Here is a 22,609-nt window from a genome sequence, read left to right on the forward strand (position 1 = left end):
TTTTCTTGCGCCGGAGGCAAATTTTTGAAAAAACAGTCAAAAAAGCCGTTTTTGGGCACTTTTTGAAAAACGTTGACAAAAAAATCGCGTTTCTTTTGGAGCGCACTCCCGCTCAAAGTTAGTATATATTGGCGCCAAAGGCGCCTTTAAAAAAATTTTAGGGTCGGTCCGCAAAAATGGATTTCTGAAAAAGTATCAAAGGGGGGAATCTTTGGGTCGGCAGGGGGTCGAATCCCTTAGGGGGAAGGGGCGTCCACCCCCCCCCCTAAATCCGCCCTTGGCAGAAACTATTACGTCTAAATTTTTTGCCCAAAAATGTTGTACTCGCAAAAGTCAAATTTTGATTTTTAAAATTAATTTTGAAGCTTTTTATTCTTTTTTTTCAAAAAAATACCGATCTACTGAACAATTGCCCCCTTTTAAGAAGGGGGGGGGGGGGCAATTGTTAAGTAGATTGAAATAACGCATTTTCGACCAATCAGAATGCAGCAAATTCTAATTGTCAATAGAAAGCTCAGTGCTAATTTACTGCGTTTATTAATAGGGGTGGCAATTCTTAAGTAGATACCACAGGGGGGGGGGGGGGGGGGGGGGGAATAGATCCAAAAATGCCCTTTCAAACCCCAGGCTTCGGGTTCAATCGAAATAACAGGTCAGGTTCTTTCTATGAAGCTCCCCTGCATAAGTGGCTATGCCCAATTTTTTTCTCACAAAAAAGTTATGATCCCCGGAAACATGAATTTTTTCATTTGGTTTTCATACTTCTTTTGAAAACTACCAGTCTAAATCTGATATCTATGGTTTAATCAAAACAATGGTTGCGAAAAGCCTCACTGCTCAAGCGGTTAGGCCGTAAATTTAAAACAAAAATGTTATGGATTAGTGAAAAGTCAAATGTTTGATACTTTTTGGACCATTTTTAGAAACTTTTTGACTTTTCTCTTTAAAAGACTTTTCTTCTTTATAAAATGCTTGATTCTGATTGGCTGAAAATTCACAATGAAAACCAAGTGAACATCCTCCTCCCCAAACTGCTTGGGAGAAAGGGCGGGGGAGGGAGTTAATTTGGTCCCAAAGAGTCTCTAGAGTTGTCAATGCTACAAATGATATGAATAAATTGAATTGTAAACAAATTGAATAACTTCGTGAAGTTTTTTTCAAGTAACTTTGCATGTTTTAAACTAACTCAACTTGTGTATATTTTGTTCCGTTTGTGGTAATATTGAAAATTTTAGCACTCGCTTTATTGATAAGCTCGTATAATTCTGTATTTGGCTATTTTTCTGCTGTTTAACCGTTCCGCTCATTTACCGTCTATCAAATATTACATATGTGACTTCTGTGACTAACTCATAGTCATTTTTCATACCTTGCGCTAAAAGCTACGCCATATTTATTTTACGGTCAAGTTACACGATAACCAATAAAACATAGGCGGATGTTCAACAAGCCGCTTTATCTACAAACTGCCATATCTTGTTTCCGAAATTATATTGCAGTTGTTACGTAATCATTACATAACAAGTGACGATCTGCTGTGGCAAGTGGCTTGTTGGAATGGTATTTTTTCGGCTTGTTGGCTCTTCGGCTTGTTAGCCTACCGCCAATATATCTGTGACTCTATTACAGTCAGTTTTCATATCTCAGAATTAGTCTGAGAAACGTTTTCTCAGAAGTTATCTTAGTTATTTTTTGCAGGAGTCGGGAACCGAGAGATCAATCGAACCAAAAAAGAGCAGCATTACTTCGTTTTTTTCTATAAATGTAGTCCTTGCGTCATTATGTCGACATGGTAATTCTATATATGGATCAATGCAAACTACTTTAATGTTTAAATTCTGATAGACTATTTGTTGTATACAATTTTGCACTCAGTTTTAAGCAATTCAATCACGTTTTGGTCTGGTCAAAAGTTCAGAATACTAACAACTGATTTTATTTATTAAGCTTTGATTTAAACGTCGTGAAAAAAAGATGGGAGCAGAAATAAGCTGTGAAGCCCGAGACGGATTCGAACCGGGTACCAAAGTGAAGATCAATTGTGACAAGAAAACTTTGAAAAGCGTGCACTTGGCTGCCAACCGCTGGGACTCTGAATTGAAGGAGTTGATCGGCAAACAGCTGAAACTCAAAGGTTAGCGATAAGGTCCTTCCAGATAAATAATCAATTTTCCCCTGAGAACAATCAGTTTGAACTGCAAATCTGACAGTTTGGTACCCAAAGTATAGATACTTCCCTCTGAAAAATACTTCAGCCCTTCAACATTTTCGGAAAAAAATTTTGCAATTGCTGTTAAGTTTTTTAAGAGTTGCCATGAAAACGACTGGGCCCATGTATCATACTTGCTTTTGAAACCAACATTTGAGTGACTCAAGGTTCAGATTTACACCGAGTTTGTCTTTTTACTAATTCCGTCCAAAAATTAATATTTCAATAGCTTTCTTGAGCTGAAACTTTTTTTGCTTCAATCTGATTTCAGCTCACGCCTAATAGGTCAACTAATAAATAATAAATAAGCCGAATTAGTCAAAAATATAAATGTTTGGTAAATTATTCAAACATTTTACCCTTGCGATAATCAAGGGTACTGCAATCGGACTTTTTTTCCAGTAAACAATTTTGTCCATAGGATCTTCGCTTCTAGAGAATCTTTCATCTGACATGCTCAATTTCTTGAAAGTTTAAATAACAATACTGTCTTTAAGCTAGTCATTAGTTCAAGCCCGTTTCAGGTTGTAATTATCTTTTCAAAAAAAAAACATTACGAGGCCAAATTGTGCACTGAATAGGCGCACAGGCACAATTTTGTGTCTATGTTCCTGGATTCCAGAGACAAGTCTTTATTCATGTTGAAATTTTGTCGGAGTTGTCAAAGAGAATGAAAGAACAAAAATGAATACTTTTTGCGGAATCCGCTTGCAATTCACAAAAACCACAGTTTGGCCTCGTAATGAAATTTCTCATTTGTTTTCGGGTTCCTGGTTTTCGTCGTAGTTTCTGTCGGTTCATTTTCCGCTTTCTTTAAACACCATTTCTTTTTATCTGGTAGGGTTTGTATTGGTTTACTTTTTGAAGCATGGGTTTTGTTTCAATTTAAACAGTTTTTACTAAAACTAAAACTTTACAGTTTTTTTTAGTTATTCAAACCGTTTCAGTTTGTTATATTGACTTAGTTATTTCATTTTGCGTAATTTAGAGGGCAGAATGTATCCGCTTGGGATTATGTGTTGCAGTTTGGATGGGGCCTAAAAACTTTAAAATTTAATGAAATTTTTTTTGTGGCAACAGTTTAGTTTTCGGCTCAACCAGTTTCGCCCTTAAGTTTGTCGCATTTGTTGCCGCTCGGTAAATGATTTCCGTTTTCAGGGCTTTTTATGAGCTTCATCTGATTCAAATACGTTAAACAAGTTTTTCTCGCTGTAATTTTTTTCTTTTCAAGTAATTTTTTCCAACTTTATTTCAGATTTTTTAACTTATTTTTTCTTTTATTATTTTGTAGCGCAAAATGTTTTTTTTTGTGCATCGCAATAATTGCAAAGCTCCGCTTCGCCTCTGTGTTTCAAATATGCTGCACTAACGTCGCAAGGTCTGGTCAAGAATTGCTCGCTTTCTTAACGGTTTGCAAGTTTTGTTCCGATGATAGTTTAACATTCAGTGTCCTAGTTGTTTTCTGGCGCTTGAAATGTGCTTTGTTCAACAAATCGAATCCAAAGTATGAAGTTTTTGGTAGATACTGTTTTTTCCCATTACATTTTCTGTTTTCGTTTACCCCATAGATTTCGTCTCATTTTCTGTCGGCTTGTGTGTCATGCTATGTTTTCTTTGTAATGCAAGTGGCTTGAAGCTCCTCATCGCATCTGTTCATATAATTATTTCGGAATTTCTGAGAATGGGCCCTCGCCCGCAATTGAATTAAAAAAATTGAAACGGACCAATACCGGTATTTTATTGTTCGCAATTTAAATTCATTTCGAAGCATTTTTTGAATCCCAGCAACTGCATTCCAATTTTTTTTTTACTTCTCAAACTTATTCAAATATTAATTTTTGTTTCAGATTTTGATCTATTTATTTAGCTCTCCAAGGTAGTTTTTCCGAGAAAATATGGGTTGTTAAGACTTTTAGATTTTATAGCTGTTTTTGCTTCCAAATCCTTTTTTCTCAGAAACGCTTGAAACTTTTAGATAATTGAAACTTATTTGCTTCCGAAACTTGTTGTTTTTTTATTCAGAGACGTTGGTATATCTTTAAGTTTGTTTAAAAAACTTTCCCCTCACTCTTGTGTTCTTAGATTTTTTTGTACATATTTTGGAATAATATAAATTTAAAACTGAAACTTGTTTTCTCAGAGAAGCTTAATCATCTTTGTTACGCAAAGATTGTGTTCTCAAACACATAAGTACATCTTTTAGATAATTTAAACGTTTCTGCTTCCGAATTGTTTTTTCTCAGAAACGCTTGGACGTATTTTAGATAGATGAAACAATTCGTTTTAATAGCAATCGTATAATTTTTTTTGATGTGTTAAACGTATTTTCTTGCAAAACTCGTTTTCTCAGAAACATTTGTACAGGTTTTAGATGTTTTGAACGTTTTTTCTTAATATCTTTTTCTCAGAAACTCTTGTATATCTTTTTTGCTTTTAATATTTTTTCTTCTGACACTTGTTTATTCAAAGACGCTTAAACAACTTTCTGACGTCTTACAAGTATTTGCCTACAAAGGTTGTTTTCTCAGACACGCTTGTACATCTTAGATGCATCAAATGATTTTGCCTCATGAAATTGTTTTTTTTTCAGGAATGCTTATACATTTTTTAGCTGTTCTCAACGTTTTTGCTCCAGAAATAGTTTTTGCTTCCAAATCCTTTTTTCTCAGGAACGCTTGAGACTGTTTTAGATAATTGAAGCTTATTTGCTTCCGAAACTTTTTTTTTGTTCAGAAACACTGGAATATCATTAAGTTTGTTTTAAATGTTTCCCCCTGAATCTTGTGTTCTTAGATTTTTTGTACATATTTTTGTTTTGAATTTATACTCTTCCGAAACTTGTTTTCTCAGAGAAGCTTTATAATCTATCTGACTTTTTACACGTGCTTGCTTGCAAAGATGTGTTCTCAAACACATAAATACATCTTTTAGATGTTTTAAACGTTTCTGCTATCGAATTGTGTTTTCTCAGAAACGCTTGGACGTCTTTCAGATAAGTGAAACTTTTGGGCTTCGACAAGTTGTTTTAATGGAAAAGTGTCTGATTTTTTTTTTGATGTGTTAAACGTATTTTTTTTTGCAAAACTCGTTTTCTCAGAAACGTTTTTACTTGCTTCTCAATATCTTTTTCTCAGAAACTGTTGTGTATCTTTTTTGCTTTTAATATAATTTCTTCTGACTCTTGTTTATTCAGAGACACACACCTTTCTGACGTCTTGCACGTATTTGCCTACAAAGATTGCTTTCTCAGAAACGCTGGTACATCTTAGATGCAGCAAATGTTTTTGTCTCAGAAACGCTTGTACATCTTTTAGCTGTTTTCAACGTTTTGTTCGACAATATTTTATCTCAGAACTGCTTGTAGAATTTTTAGTTGTTTTAAACGTATTTGCTTGCAATAATTGTTTCCTCGGAGACTCTTGAACATTTTTATATAGTTCCTTCAGATATTTTAATTGTATATGCTAACGAAACTGATTTTGCATAATTGGATGTTTATATTTTGCTGTTTTAAACAAATTTGATCCTTTAAGCTGATTTCTAAGAAAATCTTGACCCTCTCTCAGATGCTTCAAGTGTTTTTGCTTCCGAAAAAAATCTCAGCGTCGAGGAGAACCGGTTTGAATTTTTTTTCGCCTAATTTTGACCGAATAAAGTGATAATAACTCGTTAAGTTGGTTATTTAGACCTAACAGAAACCAGTTTTGAAAGCTATATTTGGCACTTCCACGGCAAAAAAAAAATATTTAAGAATAGTTAAAAATATAGTTCAAAAAATGTCGACTTTTTTCATTTTTTGTTTGTTCTTGTTTTGAAGAAAACTGCTATCGATTATGCCTAATTTACTAACTTTTTACAAAAACGACACTAGTTTGAAGAACTTAAAAATTTGAAAAACTTTTGTTTGTAGTTTTTATGAATATGGTCGGAACATTCTGTGCTACTTGCACAGCAACCGGCTATCCTTGTTGTGATTTGAGTTTATAGTGTTTTGGGATCTTATGAAAGCTTTCTTATCTGTTCAAGGCTGTCAAATAAATTACCAATTCAACGTTTTTTTTCAGGTTTCGATCGGGATGGGGATGCCATGGTTGAGTGCAACAACAGACGGGCCGTTTTGAAACCCTTAGTTTTGTCGACTATCCCAGATGATGAAGTAATTCCAGAGAAGGGAGACAACGCCCGACTACTCAGTTCAGAAGGTGAGATTTTTGTTTATTCTAAGGCAAGGGCTAATCTAGGGCTAATCTAATGGTATTTTAATCTAGGGCTTATCTAATGGTATTTTAATCTAGGGCTAATCTAGGGATTTTTTTAATCAAAATTATTATTGCCTCCATCTTTTTTAGATTGACCAAATACATTTTCCGATTCTATTCCAAAACAATAAAAGACCAAATTTTGCAATTATGCCGCTTGCAAAATTTCGAAAAAATAGGCCAAACGGAGGGGGGGGGGGGTGGTTTGTGGGTTTGGACACCCTTGTGTACCATAAAGATGGCAATTGTAAACAATAAATTAATTAGCAAATGCTATGTGCTAGCTTTTGCAGATCACCCTGAGGTTTCTGACATGGTCGGTGTGGTGTTTGAAATTGTAACTGACGACAATGTCATAACTTGCAAAGTTGCATTCAGTGACACTGCTGGATCAGAAGCGAAAGTCGCCGAGATACAACGAGAGCATCTCAAATGGTGAGCAGTGTCATGTGTTTCGAAAAGGCAACACCGGTGGGTCTCCAAAAAAAAAACTTTTTTAGCTTTCATGTTCAATGAATCCGGTTTTTATGAATCGATTGCTAGACTTTAGTGAGCGTTAGTGTAATACTGCGACTATTCTTTTTTCTAACCTAAGTCGCAAATATTGGTGCCACTTCTGGCGCACTTTTACGGCTTTTTGATAGAATTTGCTTTGATATTCGAATAGTAACGAGTTAACACAGTTGATACATAGCCGAGTTTATACTAATTTTAGTCTCATTTCTACTTTTTCTTATTGCACTTTATAGAACTGCTTTTTTTTTCGTGTTCTCGCAAGTGTTTGTGAAACGAATTTCACCTCTGTATGAAATGTGAGCTTTGCTATCTCGCCATGTTTTAGGTTTTTCAACGTACATTTTTGCATGTTTAACAAAAAAATTTCTCGCATCGTATATTGCAATGCTTAAGAAATTTTTTCAATTTTCCCGTTTGAATTCGTGATTATATCACCAAGCTTAAAATTAGCAAGCCAACAGTGGGTTGCTGTCGCGGTTCCCGTAGTGGTTGCGAGTTTGGCTTCCAAATATGAATATGCGTTCCTAGCCAACTTAGCCTGGAGGTAACGAATATGGAGGTTCCTAGCCAACTTAGCCTGGAGCTTGGACCGCAAAGGTTTTGACCAGGAACTGTTTTTTTTTAAACTGGAAATATTCTGTTTCAATTAAAATTGTCGGCCAATTGTTTGCATGCTTACTTGTTCCCGGATAAGTTGTCACATTTTGGAGAGTTTTTTTTACTGCGCGCTTTTTCTTTCATGTTTCTTTTAGTGTTCTTCGTTTTTTGTTTCGCTGAAAAATTCCTTAGACCAAATTAATGCGGCCTAATTTTTATCGTCATATTGACTTAGTTTTAGATTTAACATAATTTCAACACTCTTCTTCGCACTTTTCAAGGTGGTGAGGTGGTTTGTTGAATTTTTTTATAATGAAAAATTGTTTCCCAATTTATTTAGTTTTTCTCAGCAACTTCTACTGATTTTCAAAAAATTGGTATCAATTGAAGGACCGCCTAATCCCCTGTGAGCCTGCATGCTCCTCTAGGGTCTTTTTGTTTCACCCTCTGTCTACATTTTTCGAAAATGTCTGTGGGTGAATATTTGACCCTTTTTTTTTAGGGGAATGGTCGACCCATATATTTTATTTTTCAGTTTTTCGAAAACAAACCCTCGCAAATCTGAGTTTTTATTTCAATGAACAGAACATTTTGAAAAGTTTTCTGCATATGCGGCTACGCCCAGTTTTTTACACATAAAAATATGGTCCTCGGAATAGTCTTTGAGTTATGAGTTTGACCGTTTTGTGGATCTTTTTGAAATTTCTCCAAAACTACCCTCTCAAATCTGATATTTTGGGTTCAATGGAGATAATGGGCGGTGGGATGCTCCCTTGCTTTAGGTTATATTCAGAAAATTTCTTACACACATAGTTATCTTCCTCCTAAAAGTCAAATTTTTGATTTTTTGACCGTTCGTTAATATTTTCGAATATTCTCAAAAAGTTCCCTGTCATATCTGAGATTTTGGGTTCAATTCAAAAAAACGGCTGGTGGGAAGCTCATATGTTCATGCGACTACGCCCAAAGTTTTCTGGTACCAAAGTTATGGTCTTTGGAAACTTTTGATTTTTTCACAGTTTTTTTTTGTGAACGTTTTTTTTTCTCAAAAACTACCCTGCCAACTCTGAAATTTTGGATTCAATCGAAATTACAGATGGCACAAATTCCTTCGACTTAAGCGGCTACGCCCCATTCTACTCAAAAAGCTATGATTCTCGCAAATAGTAAATGTAAATTTTTGATTCTTTGACCGTTTTTGGACTTTTCTCGCTAGCTATCTTGCCAAATCTGATATCATAGGTGTAATCGGAAGAATAAATTGTTGAAAACCGACGTTTATGATTGGCTGTGCCCAGTTTGTGTAAGAAAAAGTTATGACCTGCAAACAAGTATCGAAACTTCGACGGTTGTTTGGATCTTTTGGACTTTACGCTAAAACTACAGTGCTATTTATCACGTTGTCTTCAATCGAGAAACCCAATTTAGAGAACCTTCTCAGTTTCAGCGGTCACAACCTGCCTTTGCAAAAAAGTTGTGGATTTTGGAAAGTCTTTTGACCGTTTTATAGAAATTTTTTGAATTTTCTTTTAAGTTACACAATCAAATCTGAAATGAAAAGTTCAATTGAAAAAACTGGCTGTGATACTTGTTCTTGCAGAAACAGCGACGCCCTAATATTTTTAAAAGAAAAATGTTATCTCTGGGAAAATTTAGTATCTCTTCTTTTATATTAGTAAAAAAACAACTAAGAATTTGGGCAAAGTCAAATTTTTGAAATCAAGTTTTCGTGTCGCATCAGTATAGCAAATTCATTCAAACTCAAGCGCGTACCTCTAGCTTTAGGTGGGTCCTTTGTTGATTTTTATCGAGACATACGAAAATTTTGCTTCAACTATTTTTCGTAACATTAAATTGTTTTTCGACTCATGTTCTATATGCTTGTGTTGTATCGCAAGTGTGCAAAACTCCGCTTCGCCTTTGTGTCAGAAAATCTACTTTTGAAAATTTAAAGTCTCTTTTCCAGTTTCTCACTCCCCTCATCAAATTATAAAAAATGCCGTTCAAAATTGTGCACACGGCAATTGGCATGAGAGAAATGTTGTAAAAGTTTTTCCATCTGTTCATGCTGACAAGCTTATTGCAGTTTATTTTTTGAAAACATAAAAAGTCATTTTCAGACTGTTACGGTATTCGCAGAATTTAAAAATTTTTCCTCTTATTGTGACTGCTAAAATCTTTTAATTTTCGAGGTATTACATATTATTATGTTTTTCTTAAAAAGTTCTCAAAAAAATTATTTAAACAATTTCACGATTTGTACTTCCCAATTCTATAGTTAGATGCTGTGAGGGTGCTCTCAGGAGTTGCAAATCTTGCTTCCAAATATGACCGCTCAAAACCTAATTTTTCGAAATATGACGTTTCTTATGATTTTCTCCAAAAATTTTCAGAAAATTGGGATTTAAAACTTTTAATTAATTATATTTATAGCATAATTTCCTCTCAAACTCTCTGGAGGGAATAGTTGACCCAATTTTTAAAAATTTTTTTGCTTTCTCGAAACCACCCACCCATATGTGGGAACTCAGTTTCAATAGATAGAATTTATTTCGGACAGTCTCCATGCCTAAGCAGTTACACCCACTTTTTATCAAACAATTGTTCGACTTTTGAAACATCTATTTTTCTCTAGAACCACACAATCAAATTTGAAATGTGAATTTTTGTAGATATAGTTATTTATCACTTTTTTCAGCTTTATTTTTTCAAAACATGATTTTTTATCAACATCTATAATGCATTGTTTTTTTTTGTATCGCAAAAACTGATTGTTGTTTTCTGTGTTAATTGTAGTGGTTTTTGGGTATTGAAAATTTGCGGCGTCGCAAGTGGTGCAAAGCTAGGCAAAAAAAATCTATTACTTTCGTTCACCCATCAAAAAAAAATTGTAGAACGCCTGTTTGAGACTCGAAGGGCCTGGGGCTCGATTCCGATCATGACCTAATTTTCTTTTTTGGCTTGAACAAATGAATTTTTTGAACTACCGTGCGTCTTGTTCATTGTTTGACAGCGTAGCTACTGCAGCTTCAACTTTTTTCACTAAGTTAACCGACTTTGATATTTTTGAGCTTCATGTTTACACAAAAGAGCTAGCAAACATAATGCTATATTGGAAAAGCATTTTTTTCCAGCCCAACACGAAAATAAAAGAGCTTATTTTGCGCAAAGAGTTGGCATTTTATTAGCATTGGTTTTATCGGGTTCATTGGTGGCTTGCATTTGTGGCTTCCAATTTCCAGATCGGCGGTTTTATACCGGCAGATAGCTAAATTTTTTGAAGACCTACTCTGACCTTCAAATCTGAAATGAAAAGTTCAATTGAAAAAACTGGCTGTGATACTTGTTCTTGCAGAAACAGCGACGCCCTAATATTTTTAAAATAAAAATGTTATCTCTGGGAAAATTTAGTATCTCAAAGTGTTATACTCTTCTTTTATATTAGTAAAAAAAAACAACTAAGAATTTGGGCAAAGTCCTTCGCTTTTTTTCGTTCAAATTTTTCTGATGGCTACTTTGAATAGTTTTCTCGCTTGGTTGCAAAAAGCACTTTCGCCGCAGTGTTCGAAGTTGTTTTATACTGATGCAAGGTACGTATGTTAAGTTACTGAATATATGTCCAAAATTTTTTAAATAATTTTACAGAGATGAATGCAAGAAGCATTGATTTTATTTGAAAACAGGCTCTTGTCGTACCGAAAAACCTCATTTAGTACTGTTTTTTCCGGTATTACTGTGTTTTTAGTACTGTTTGTTCCTAATAAGTACAGAATGTTTGTACACAAATCTATTTGAGACAGCAAAAACTAGTTGGAATCAGTGAAGCACTGTCAGGGTACTTTCAGGCATTGCAAATCTTGCTTCCAGATTTGACTGCTCAAATCCTTTTATTATCTGAGGTGTTACTTTTTTTCATTAAAAAAATTTTCAGAAAATTTGATTTTATCATTTTTTTAAAAATTTGGAATTCTCAACCCTGTAGTTGGGTGCTGTCAGGGTACTATCAGATGTTGCAGATCTTGTTTCCAAGTTTGACTGCTCAAATCATCTTAGTTTACGAGATGTGCCGTTTTTTATGATTTGTCAAAAATTCGAAGCACCGGAGGTGCGTTACACGCTAGTCACATTGAATCAGGGGCGGATCTAGGATTTTCTTGAGGGAAGGCAGATTTTCTAAATAAAGGTTGGAAAATTTGTCGACATTTTTATGTCGCTAAATTAATTTTCCGAGCTCTTCCTAAAACTATAAAAACGCTACTATAAAATTTTAAGCGCAGCAGGCGATTTAAAAAAAAACAACAGTCCAAAAATGCCGTTTTTGACCAAAAACTCTAAAACTCGTTTTGAATATTGTCCTGTTTTTCAAAATTTTAAATTATATTATTATTACCCTTGCGGTAAGCAAGTGTATTGCAATCGGCTGCTAGGCTTTTTTCCACACAAATAATTTTGTTCACAGGGTTCACTGAACTCATTTCCTGGAAGCTTCCTTTAGCAACAAATTTACTGCACCAGACATATTTTGATGGTGATTTCAGCAAATCGATTTGTTTAAATTTCATTTTTTTGTTTTTCTTTCTTTTTTTTCTGTTTAACAGGGTTCACCCTACATTATGTCGGCTTCGTGGCCTCATATGGCTGCGTTCAACGAGCGAAATTTTTTTTTGTGCATGTGTGTGTTTTTAGGAACTTAATAATGTCTTGTTTTTTTGAATTTTTTTCTGATACAATATTTCGGCTTTGTTACCGCTTGTTAAATTTTCTTCCGAGGCTAAATTCTCATTTTATTGTCTTGGCATGCTTTCGTTTCAAAACTAGCTTTATTCATTTTGTTAGCTTAGTTCTTTGACATTTTCGTTTTTTTTTAATTTCGAAATTTACCTCTGTAAATGCTGTCTTCATGCAGGGTGAAATGTGACGTAATCGGAGCAGGCGATGACGTCATAGTCGTGAACTGTGAGGAGGCCGTGAAGACACTGCAAGAGGGACACGGGGAGTACCATGAAGCCATGAAGCACTGTCTGGGCAAGAAAGGCATAGTGAAGAAATTCAACGACAGGGCAGACGCAGTCGTTCTCTTCGACTCAGTTTCCGGTTTGAGAAAATAAGTTGTGGAGTGCGGTCAAAAAGTAGACAACCTTTATTTCATGCCGGACAAAAATAGACAATAATATATTAACCAATCATAATCGAGAATCGAGAACATTAAGTAAACTTGTGAAACAAATAATGGGGGCTATTCTTATGCGCGAAGGACCGAATAGGCGAAAAAACTCGTGAGCGAAGGACCGAAAACAAAATTAGTCGAAAGTCAATTTTTAAAAAGAAGCAATTGCCATTCAATTAAAATGATTTAAATGAAGCAATATTTTGCTTCTTTCGTAACGAAACAGCCCTTGGATTAGAAATTTGTTCCAATTCGGCGGCGGTCAGTGACAATTTGAAATTTTGCATATTTCTGCCGTTATCATATTCGGCCAATATCAATATTCAGTCCCTGGAAATGTTTAGTTTCCTTCCAAATTTTAGATTACTGAAATCTGATTGGCTGATTTTCATTTTTGCGCATTTGGTCCTTCGAGTATGAGGGATTCCACCTGTAGATTTTGGGGATTGCTTCTCTAGGTCCGTTCACACACTCTAACTTAACGGCACCGCAAAGTGGTCCCTATGGTAATGAATTCAGCGGGGCGACGGAGATTCACTACTATCCACAATTCCGAAAGGGTTAAGTTGGTGGCAACTGTTCTGTACTGTATTCTGTTACTTTCGATTCTGCCCTTTTGATAGTGCTCCTGTGGCTGTCTCGTCCGCTATCACCGATCGCAAGAAATTCTAGTTATAATTTAATTCAAATAAAATATTGGTCCAAATGCAGTAGGCTCTAGGCGGCCAGAGTATAATCTAGTAATCTAATCAAAAAGAAACGGTCCGCGATCAATCAACACAATTACCTAATTGAAATTCAAATTCCAACTAACTTAGCTAACAGTTCTCTCTTCTCTAGAGAAACTTAATTAACGAATTATACACAGTAATTCCGTCAATCTCAGTCTGACCTGCTAAAACAGTAGTGTCACTAAGAATCACTCGTCCTTTGAGGTACTTTGACTGATCTCTTAACTCCTAACTCGCGATTCCTGATTCTCTAACTCGGAGAACCAACTAGACTCTCTCTCACTATCAATTGCTCTCCAATTATTGAGAACCCTACCTTTCTGACTCATAGCTAATTTTTGTTCTCTAACTAATGATAATCAACTACTCTTAATAGTAGCTCGCACTGTTCTCACTTTAACTGAGAACCAACTACTCTCACTAGTAGCTCAACTGTTCTCTAACTAACTGAGAACCAACTACTCGTAATAGAAGCTCGACTGTTCTCTAACTAACTGAGAACCAACTACTCGTAATAGTAGCTCAACTGTTCTGCCTAAGGGTAGGCAATTTGTTATTCTCTATAATGTTTGCCTATTTGAGTTATAGTTAGAGTTATGTCGTCCCCACAAGTCCTGACATTTACTTTGGTACCCATTTCGCAAGTTTTAACTGAATTCTTACTCGTACGACACTATTCTTAAATTCCAATTTTATTATAGGTATCTCTAACTAAGGTAATATCAAATAACAATATCAAGTCCAATTTCACCTCCAAACCGAGTTATGCTTAATTAACCAATCTCCCAAGCTTTTATTTGATTATTCCATTAACGTTCCGACCTCCCGAGGGAAAGGGAAGATCCTTTCTATGGGTCGCTACTTCATTTCGAGCATCTAAAATTCCGATCTATACTCTATTCAAATTCCGACGTTCTAGATATCAGGGGAACTTAATTCGCTTATTAGGGGTCAATTTGTTCTAAAAAGCCATCTCCGGAGCTGGGTAAAAATCTCGTCCATTCATTTTATTTAGCAGACCTACTTCCCATGCTATGTTCCTATTACCGCAATTTCCTCTGGAACTACTTGTCTATAGTCAGATTGAATTTCTATTAATAGCGCATTCGCCAAGCTAAGTTGAACTCAATGTTTGCCAGCCCATTTTAGTTAGTTGCACTACTTTAATCATACAATGAATGCGTTATATCTCTCTCAGCTTCTGCTCCTTTTCCCAATAGGTAAGTTCCCTCCCAAATAATAGTAGGGTGACCTATTCTCATTCCCAAGGGCTGGGGTTGGGTTTGAGTAATACGCCACTTTCCGATGTGAATCCCAGGGTTTTTTACGCAATTTTGGTCTTAATCGCCCAAAGGTCATTTAAAGGTTATTCCGGAGTCAATCTTCCTTATTCAGGTTTAGAATTCCATAAGGGTCCTACCTACCAAGTTTAATCCATATCCCGTTAATACTTCCCAAGTTATCCCATTCAGGATGTCAATTATCACTTTTCCCGGGAAAAGGCCATTAGCACCTAAAGGAGTCGCCTAGGGGTCATCGGTTTCACTCATTAAGGATCTTTTTTCGAGAATGATTTGTATTGTCTACTGCCGCCATAAAATCAATATGCCCTTGCTCTTTTTTTGCGTAAGTTGCCTATTTCCGGTTTCAGGGGTACTTTTCCTTAGTGCTAATAACTTCAGGTCCAACCGCCGGATATGGCTCAAATTATAACACATGATATACTTCGTTACTACCTATGATGTCTTAAAATTCTAGCTTCCTGCGTTCAGCGGTGTCCGAGAAACGACTCCCGGAAGTCGGAGTGGGGACTACTCGCATGGGACATAGCACCGGAAGCAGGGGTCCTGGGGGTCTGGGGTCCTCAACTTGAGCTTCCCCAACTAGGTCTATAGCATACTATATTTTGGTTCCTATCCAACTCCTAGTTGCCGAGTTCTAATAGGGCCATTTGCACTTCCTGGAACCGTTATCACTTGGGGCCTGGTCAAATCATCTCTTGTATCCGTTCTATGAGCTTCACAAGGCTAGCCCCGTTAGTTTTCATTTGGGGGGAGGGGTTCGCCGATCTTACTTCACCTGAGTTTTCCGCCATAAGAGGGACTATATTTTCGAAGATTCAACTTATTTTGGACTTGACTGTTTGTTTACCTTTCTAGTTATCTTATTGATTTGTCAATACCGAGCTACGTAGCATGCATTAGCTCACGGTAAACTCCCAATTGAACTCTAAGTTTGACAAAAAAGTATTAGGATCACCGATCCTACACCACCTTAATAATTAATAATTACTCATTTCTGAAGTTTGCTTCCTGTTCTCGGTTCTGATTGGTTAATATAGTATTTGTCTACTTTATGGTCTATCTACTATATGACTTGTCTACTTTTTGCTACGTAACCATGTGCTGTATAGTTAATCTTTAACCACCCAGCTCACAAACCGCGGCATAGGTCTTTTTTCCCCGGCCGATTTATTGTATCTCAGGGGGCTCATCATATTAAAACCATGCTGTTACTCGTGATTTGTATTTTTTTTGCAGAAATTCAAAATTGTTTTCCCAGTGTGTCACTGTGGTTTTAAGCTGTTTTGAATTTTTACTATTCAGACCAATTTAGAGCAACACTGTTTTAAAAATTGGGCTTCAATATAACTTGTTTTTCAGATCCATTTTGTGTTTGTTTTTACTATTTTGTCAATTAGAGGTTTGAAAAGTTTAACATAAAATTTTAACAAGCAAAAATTCTACTGTCTTTTCTTTTTCTGTTGATGTGTTTCTGCAAAAGTAATTGGTCGGAACATTCTGTGCTACTTGCACAGCAGCCGGCTATCTTTGTTTATCGGATCGTTTTGATAAACATTCAAATCACAAAAAAGCTAGGTTGAACGCAATTTCAGTCAAATGACACGTAAATCAACAAATGCAAAAAAAAACATTGCTGGTTTCCGCTGGTTCTGACTATTGGGCAGGTTGTGTGGTGAAACCTCGACCCGGGCCACGATCGTGCAATAGCCTCAGTTGCTAGCCTCAGTTTGTACTGTTCACAAGAGAAAAGGACACCGGTTTTTGCCAAAAACTTGCAGCTAATTAAATTGCAGTTCGTTTGCACTTCTAACGTAAATAATGTCTCTATGGACAGACAAACTATTGTATTTTGCTTTCTTTTCAGAGCTCGGAGCTACTGGCGCAGCCTTAATTCTTAACACTTCCCTTCTGCGCAATGTTTCGCCCCCCGATATCCATTTCGCCGTGGGGGACAAGATCAAAGTGACAAGCAATGCCAAAAAGTTCAAGAGAATTCAAAAGCACAGAGTTCAAAACTGGAAAGACGCCTTCAAGCGACTCGCTGGTCGTTCGGCTACTGTCGTTGATGATTCCCTCACTTCTGGCAAAATAGGGGTGAAGTTTGTTGGAATCGACGAGGTGGTGACAACAAGCAAAAAGGTCATTGACCGAAATGAAGAGGAAGAATTTTTTGAGGGCGAGCGAGTGGTGTGTCTGCTCTCCAGTGATCAGCTGGAAAATTTGTTGAAAGACGAGACGTACAAAGCGTACCAAAATGAGGTATACTATAGTTAAAAACAATTTAGTTTCCAACAGTTTAAATATTCGAAAAAAAATCTAGGGCTTCTAAAACAGCATTGGTTATATGTGTGCTCTTTTTTGCGCTCTCTCGAAAAAACAAAATCAATTTCAATTGAAAGTTCAGAAGATTTGCGCACGACCAATTTGGCCTGAAAAAAATGTACGTATCAAAGACCATTGTGAAGACACTAATTTAGGTTCTTGTTAGAATAAAATTTTAGAAGTTATTCACGCTCAAATTTATTTAATCGCGGCTTGACGTTTGTTTTCTTCTTTCCACATGAAATAGGGTTACAACTGCTCATATCAAGGCGAAGCCTGTAATGTTCCGACTGTATTTTAAAGTCTATGGAGAAGTGTTCGCTTTAAAAAACTGATGAAATTTTCAAAAAAAAACACTGAAATAATTTTGATTTTTTTTGGAACTAATACTTCGCATATAAGACGGGTTAAGTCTCCGCTTACGCGTTCTTAGCACGAAACATTTTGCGCGTTAATTACCCCAAATTGGCAATCTTTAAGCCGCCATAAATTTACAAGACTGCTCGTATATCAGGGCGAAGCTCTGAATGTTTCGATTGCACTTTAAGGCCAATTGAATATTTTTTTGTTTAAAAGTTGACCTAAATTGGAAAAAAAAGTATTTTTTTTTCGTTTTCTTAAAGTTCATCCCCTCACACGCTAATGTAAATTAGAAAGGGATGTAGTTAGCGTCTTGTATCTTAATAGTACAGCAGTTGCGCATTCATTTCGTTGCTCATGCGTGTTATATGGTTTAATATATCGCGCGTCAATTATCTCAGATTGGTCAAATAAGCAATTTTCAAACCGTCATAACGTTAAGAAAAATGATGGTGATATATATTTTTGTTTTTGAGCTCAGAAAAACATTATTTTCTTCCGTCAAAATAGCTCAATTAAAAAGTTGAAACTTAACTGAATTAAAAACACCGCAGCGTAAATTTTCCGCACTTCCTTCGAAAGTCGGAACAGAAAATGATCACAGGTAAATTTTTTTATATAATGTGATCTCAGGACAACAAAATTTTTATAATGATGTAAGAAACCGTCAAAAGGTGCTAGTTAGATTTTGTTAGAAAAAACTACCCGGTGCAAAAATATTCCGTCACGTTCTTTGAAAGTCGAAACAAAAGGATATATGTAAAAAAAACGTTGTTCTGTTTAGCAGTCGATGAACGCAGTTCAGGCTCTTATATAGGTCGCAAAGATTTTTTTCAGGAAAAGCCTCAAAATTTGTTCAGGCCCAAGTTTTTTTTTCGCGATTTTACTTTTGATTCCTTTTACTTCATTTCCTTTGTTAAAAGAAAGGCAAACTCCACTATCGAACAGCGAAAGTGTAAAAGTCTTCAAAAATGTGATCGACATTTAGTTTCGAAATAGGTTTTTCAGGTTTCCATTATATTTATTGTCTCAAATCGGGTTAATTTTATCAGAAATATGCCAATCATAAATTGTACTAAAAAATCAAAGAGCTCAAAGAGCCTCTATTTTTTTTCTCGAAAATTGAGATTTTTTCAAAAAAAAGAGGTCAGTATTTTTTGGTCTGTTTACTTGCGTTCATTGACTCGTTTCCAACTGTCTGTTGGCTATGTTCTGTTCAATAGGAAGGAACTATCGTGTCACTTCGAAATGACTCACCACAAGCGAGAGTTGCCGAAGTCGCATTGGACAATGGCACCAAATTCACATTCCCAACTAGCCTGATTTTGTCTTGTGTGCTGCCTGATCCCGACAGTGACGACTCGGACTCGACACCCAGCGCGGTAAGAATAAAAATCAAGTTAAGAGTATAATGTGAACTGAACTGTTTGCCTCTTTCAACTCTCCCAGTTTAGGACCGTTTAAAATAGATTTTGTAAGTCAACAATCATTGAATTTACTAAGTAACATAATGGTTAAATGCGTTTCGATTTTGGGTGAGAACATTCGTTTAATATGGTACAATTTAAGTTAGAATGCTTTGGGCTCAAGAGAAAGGGGCCAACACATGAGTTGATTAGTCCTTCACGGAGAACCGCTGATTCGCTCCTGGTTAAGATACATGCTGTTTTTTGGCATTATTTGGTTTAAATCTGATATACATGCTGTTTTTGGCTATTATTTGGGCTGGGTAATGTTCTTTAACCCTCAAGCAACGAGCACGGATCATGGTGGGCTTCGAACATCCGAGCTTTCGATTGAGAGGCATAGACGTAGACGTAACCACTTCACCAACGCTCCCCTAAAAAAGCTTAAGGTAGTGTGTGTTTGTGTGTGTGTGTGTGTGTGTGTGTGTGTGTGGGTGGGGGGGGGGGGGGTGACGGACAAAGAGCCGCCCTTTCTTTTAATTAGATACCAGAGTACACGTTCTTGGGTTCTTGTCGTGGCCTATCTGTGGGTGACAGGGTCTCAACTGACATGGAGAAGGCTGAGTTCAATCGGGTACAGCAGATCAAAGGTGGGGAGCGCAACGAGCACTTATTCGAAGCTGTGAAAGAAGGCCGGGCGGTCGTGAAAGGTCAGTGGTGAAAAATCATGAGTTTTTTTTCAAATTACATACAAGGGTTGCTGGTTGCTGTACAAGTAGCGCTACAAACGCCATTATGCTTAAAATTTTGAAGAAAAAAAAACCACGAAAAGGCCAAATTTTTTTTTGGTATCTGGAAATCAAAAGCCGATCATCATGAAACGGCGATTAAGCGCTTGATACGTCTAAAAAGCGAGAATGCAGACAAGTTTTTTCACTACCGGTTGTGTTTTTTCAAATTTATTGCAATTGAGTTCCAATGTGGAAAGTCTGTTATATGAAAGTATCAATCGACAATGTACAATTTGTGCGAATTTTCAGCTGATGTTTTGTATTTCTATCCAATCAAACTGCAAACTCAAATGATAAACCGATAAGAATTACCGAACGCTTTCATGCCGAACGCGAAGGTTTTTTTTCGCAAAAAATTAATAATTTACGGAAAATTTTGTTTATTTTGAGTAATCGCAGCTTGTTGATTTGATTTGGATTTTTATCAAATCCATAAAGTTGTTATATTAGATATTCAACAAATTATTTGGCCATGTAATTGCTTTATAGAATTACTCTTTTCGTTGAAAGAAGCTTGGTCTTTTTATCTGAAAAGTAAATCAGCTGTTTTGTGTCTTGAATCTTCTTTTAGGACTCACAACTAAAGGAAAAGTGATTTTGATGAGCGAACCAAACGAGCCTGGACAACTGGCTCATTATATCGGGAAAGTTAGCCGCAGTGGCCTTGAAAAAGATGAAAGAAAAGCTGAGAACGAATGGTTGTTCGTCGGGGATACAGTCAAAATTGCCGCGTCAACAAATGGTATGTGTATTATATGTTTAATAACTGTGCGAAAAAATCGATAAACTTTTTGAGTTGATTAAATATCTGAAGTCCAATTTGTCCGTTTTTTGAGATTTTGATTATATTGAAAAACAATAATTGTAATATTAAGTTTTCCCATGGATGAAATATGTTGTTTGCAGAGACAGAGGTAGCGGATAGAACTGGAAAAATAGTTTCTAAAAGCACGGGAGACGAGTTTTTTGTCTGTCTGGGGGAGAATGAGGATCCGAAATCTTGTTGCAGAAACGAAGTTTCGAGGTGAGAATCAATAAGGAATAATTAAGCGTTCATGAACAAAATGATTATCAAAATTTGATCACGCTCGATTTTACTTTTTCCTGGTTTGATTTTTGATTTCATATTCTGCTAAAAGCAAGAAACATTACGCTTTCTGCTTATAATCTTTGAAATGGTGAAAAAAAATATGAATGATTTGAGTTGCAAAATTGACTAAATTTTCTTTTTTTACCATTTATGAACTTTTGGTTAGTTTTATGAAAAAATTGTCAATCACAATTTATTTTTAAATTTCAAAGACCATGAAGAATTATTGCTCTCCGAAGTTCGAGAAAATGACAAATTAAAAAAAATTTATTTCCGTGCATTCTTTGACCTTTTTTTCAAATGTTTGTTGTCTATATGTTATCATTTTTTGATGCTCGCATGAAATGACATGAAAAAAAGACAAAAAAATTGTTTTCTTCTTACAAAAACAGATATTCAATAAAAATGGAGTACCTGACTCAAAATTTCAAAAATGGCTTCGATTTTAAAAATTCTTAATTGCTCCAAACAACCACGAGTTCTCAAACAAATGATGCTTATGTTTATCACAATCTTTTTTACTAATTACGAAACCTAAATTTATCACAATCTTTTCTACTATTCGTGAAACCTAATTTCCTAAGCACAAAAATTTTGAAGGTAGTCGAATACTTAACTGAGTCTACGTCTTTTTATGAATGTCACTCTAGTGCCCTGGTTTACTTCGGTATAATTTTAAATGATACATTATTCAATTTCATTTTTATATGAAATTCACTGACGTTTAGGTCGCTGGTTCTAAGTGTTTGTTTGCCAACTCTTTTAACTGGCTCATATATATCCAGCTCGAAATTTCTCGCAATTTGGTTTTGTTCCATTTGAGTTTTAACGCTATCACCAAATTTTTTGATGAAAACTTTTTGGCATATTTCCCATTGCAATTTCAGAGATGGGATCAAACTGCTAATTATTATGCATCCATACACGAGCTTGGCAGTTTGAATCCATACACGAGCATCTATACATGAGCTTGTCAGCTTGTCAGTTCGATGAAACATGTTTTTCATACAGTACTTGAGGCCACAACATCTAGCCGCCTTTGATACTGTAATCTGAAAAGGATCTCTTAAGTTTAGTTTCTTATCTACATACCCAAGTTTTCACTAGATTTAACTTATTCCTCTTCACGACCTTTTTTTGTAGATGTCTTTCTGCATTTACCAACTCAAGTTTCATTTTGGTTCAGCGTAGAACTAACGATCAACATTCTCTAGTTGAGTCTCAAAGTATTCATTTCTTATCTTTTTTTGAATTTTAGTTGTATCATCAGCTAACAGGATCGCTTTTTTACCATCACAATACCCAGGTGAAAATTATTGATATAAATCAACAACAGGATGGGACTTAGGACTGAGCTTCAGGGCGCACCAGTTATGTAGGTTTTTATTGAAAAGAGAAACCTCTTAAATTTACTAATTGCAATCGTTTTCTGTACACTTGCGAAACAAAGTGTATCATTACGACCTTTCTTTCTTTTCCAACCTAAGTCTTAAATATGGCCGCTTACACCTTTTTGATAGAATGTGCTTTGAAATTCGAATAGTAATAAGTTAACACACTGGATGCATTTTAAATTCATCAGATGAACCGCAAAAAGCTTTTTGTTTCAAACAACATAACAATAACAAAAAATCGATTTCAGAAATCGATTTCTAACTTAATATATCTCAACTTTTTCTTAGTCAGTTTTTTAAAATGCATAATTTTTACATAATGTGGCTCTATGCTTTCCGATTTATTACATGCAAAGTTAGTGTGGATGCCTTCAGTTTTTAATATTCCGAAGTTCTATTTGCAAAATTGTGTCTTTTTGTGTTTGGTGCTACTTTTGCTGAATCGAATGAGCAATTTATTAGC

At 35.7% G+C, this 22,609-nt stretch overlaps 1 protein-coding gene across 3 annotated transcripts in view; it reads left to right on the plus strand.

Annotated features, from left to right (window-relative positions):
- Window positions 1-1,275: 1,275 nt before the first annotated feature.
- LOC134845572 (uncharacterized) overlaps window positions 1,276-22,609 on the plus strand; it is a 40,431-nt gene continuing 19,097 nt past the window's right edge. For 2 of the 3 annotated variants that reach the window (XM_063862519.1, XM_063862520.1), the window contains exons 1-9: window positions 1,276-2,134; window positions 6,274-6,411; window positions 6,753-6,903; window positions 12,488-12,675; window positions 16,648-17,042; window positions 18,689-18,847; window positions 19,416-19,581; window positions 20,234-20,404; window positions 20,569-20,686. In XM_063862519.1, the coding sequence (XP_063718589.1) occupies window positions 1,975-2,134; window positions 6,274-6,411; window positions 6,753-6,903; window positions 12,488-12,675; window positions 16,648-17,042; window positions 18,689-18,847; window positions 19,416-19,581; window positions 20,234-20,404; window positions 20,569-20,686 (1,646 nt within the window). In that variant the 5' untranslated portion in view covers window positions 1,276-1,974. The remainder of the gene's footprint in view (window positions 2,135-6,273; window positions 6,412-6,752; window positions 6,904-12,487; window positions 12,676-16,647; window positions 17,043-18,688; window positions 18,848-19,415; window positions 19,582-20,233; window positions 20,405-20,568; window positions 20,687-22,609) is intronic. The other variant, XM_063862521.1, reaches the window with a different exon arrangement.

The sequence above is a fragment of the Symsagittifera roscoffensis genome, chromosome 5 (assembly GCF_963678635.1).
Source record: "Symsagittifera roscoffensis chromosome 5, txSymRosc1.1, whole genome shotgun sequence".
Classification (NCBI taxonomy): Eukaryota; Metazoa; Xenacoelomorpha; order Acoela; family Convolutidae; genus Symsagittifera; species Symsagittifera roscoffensis.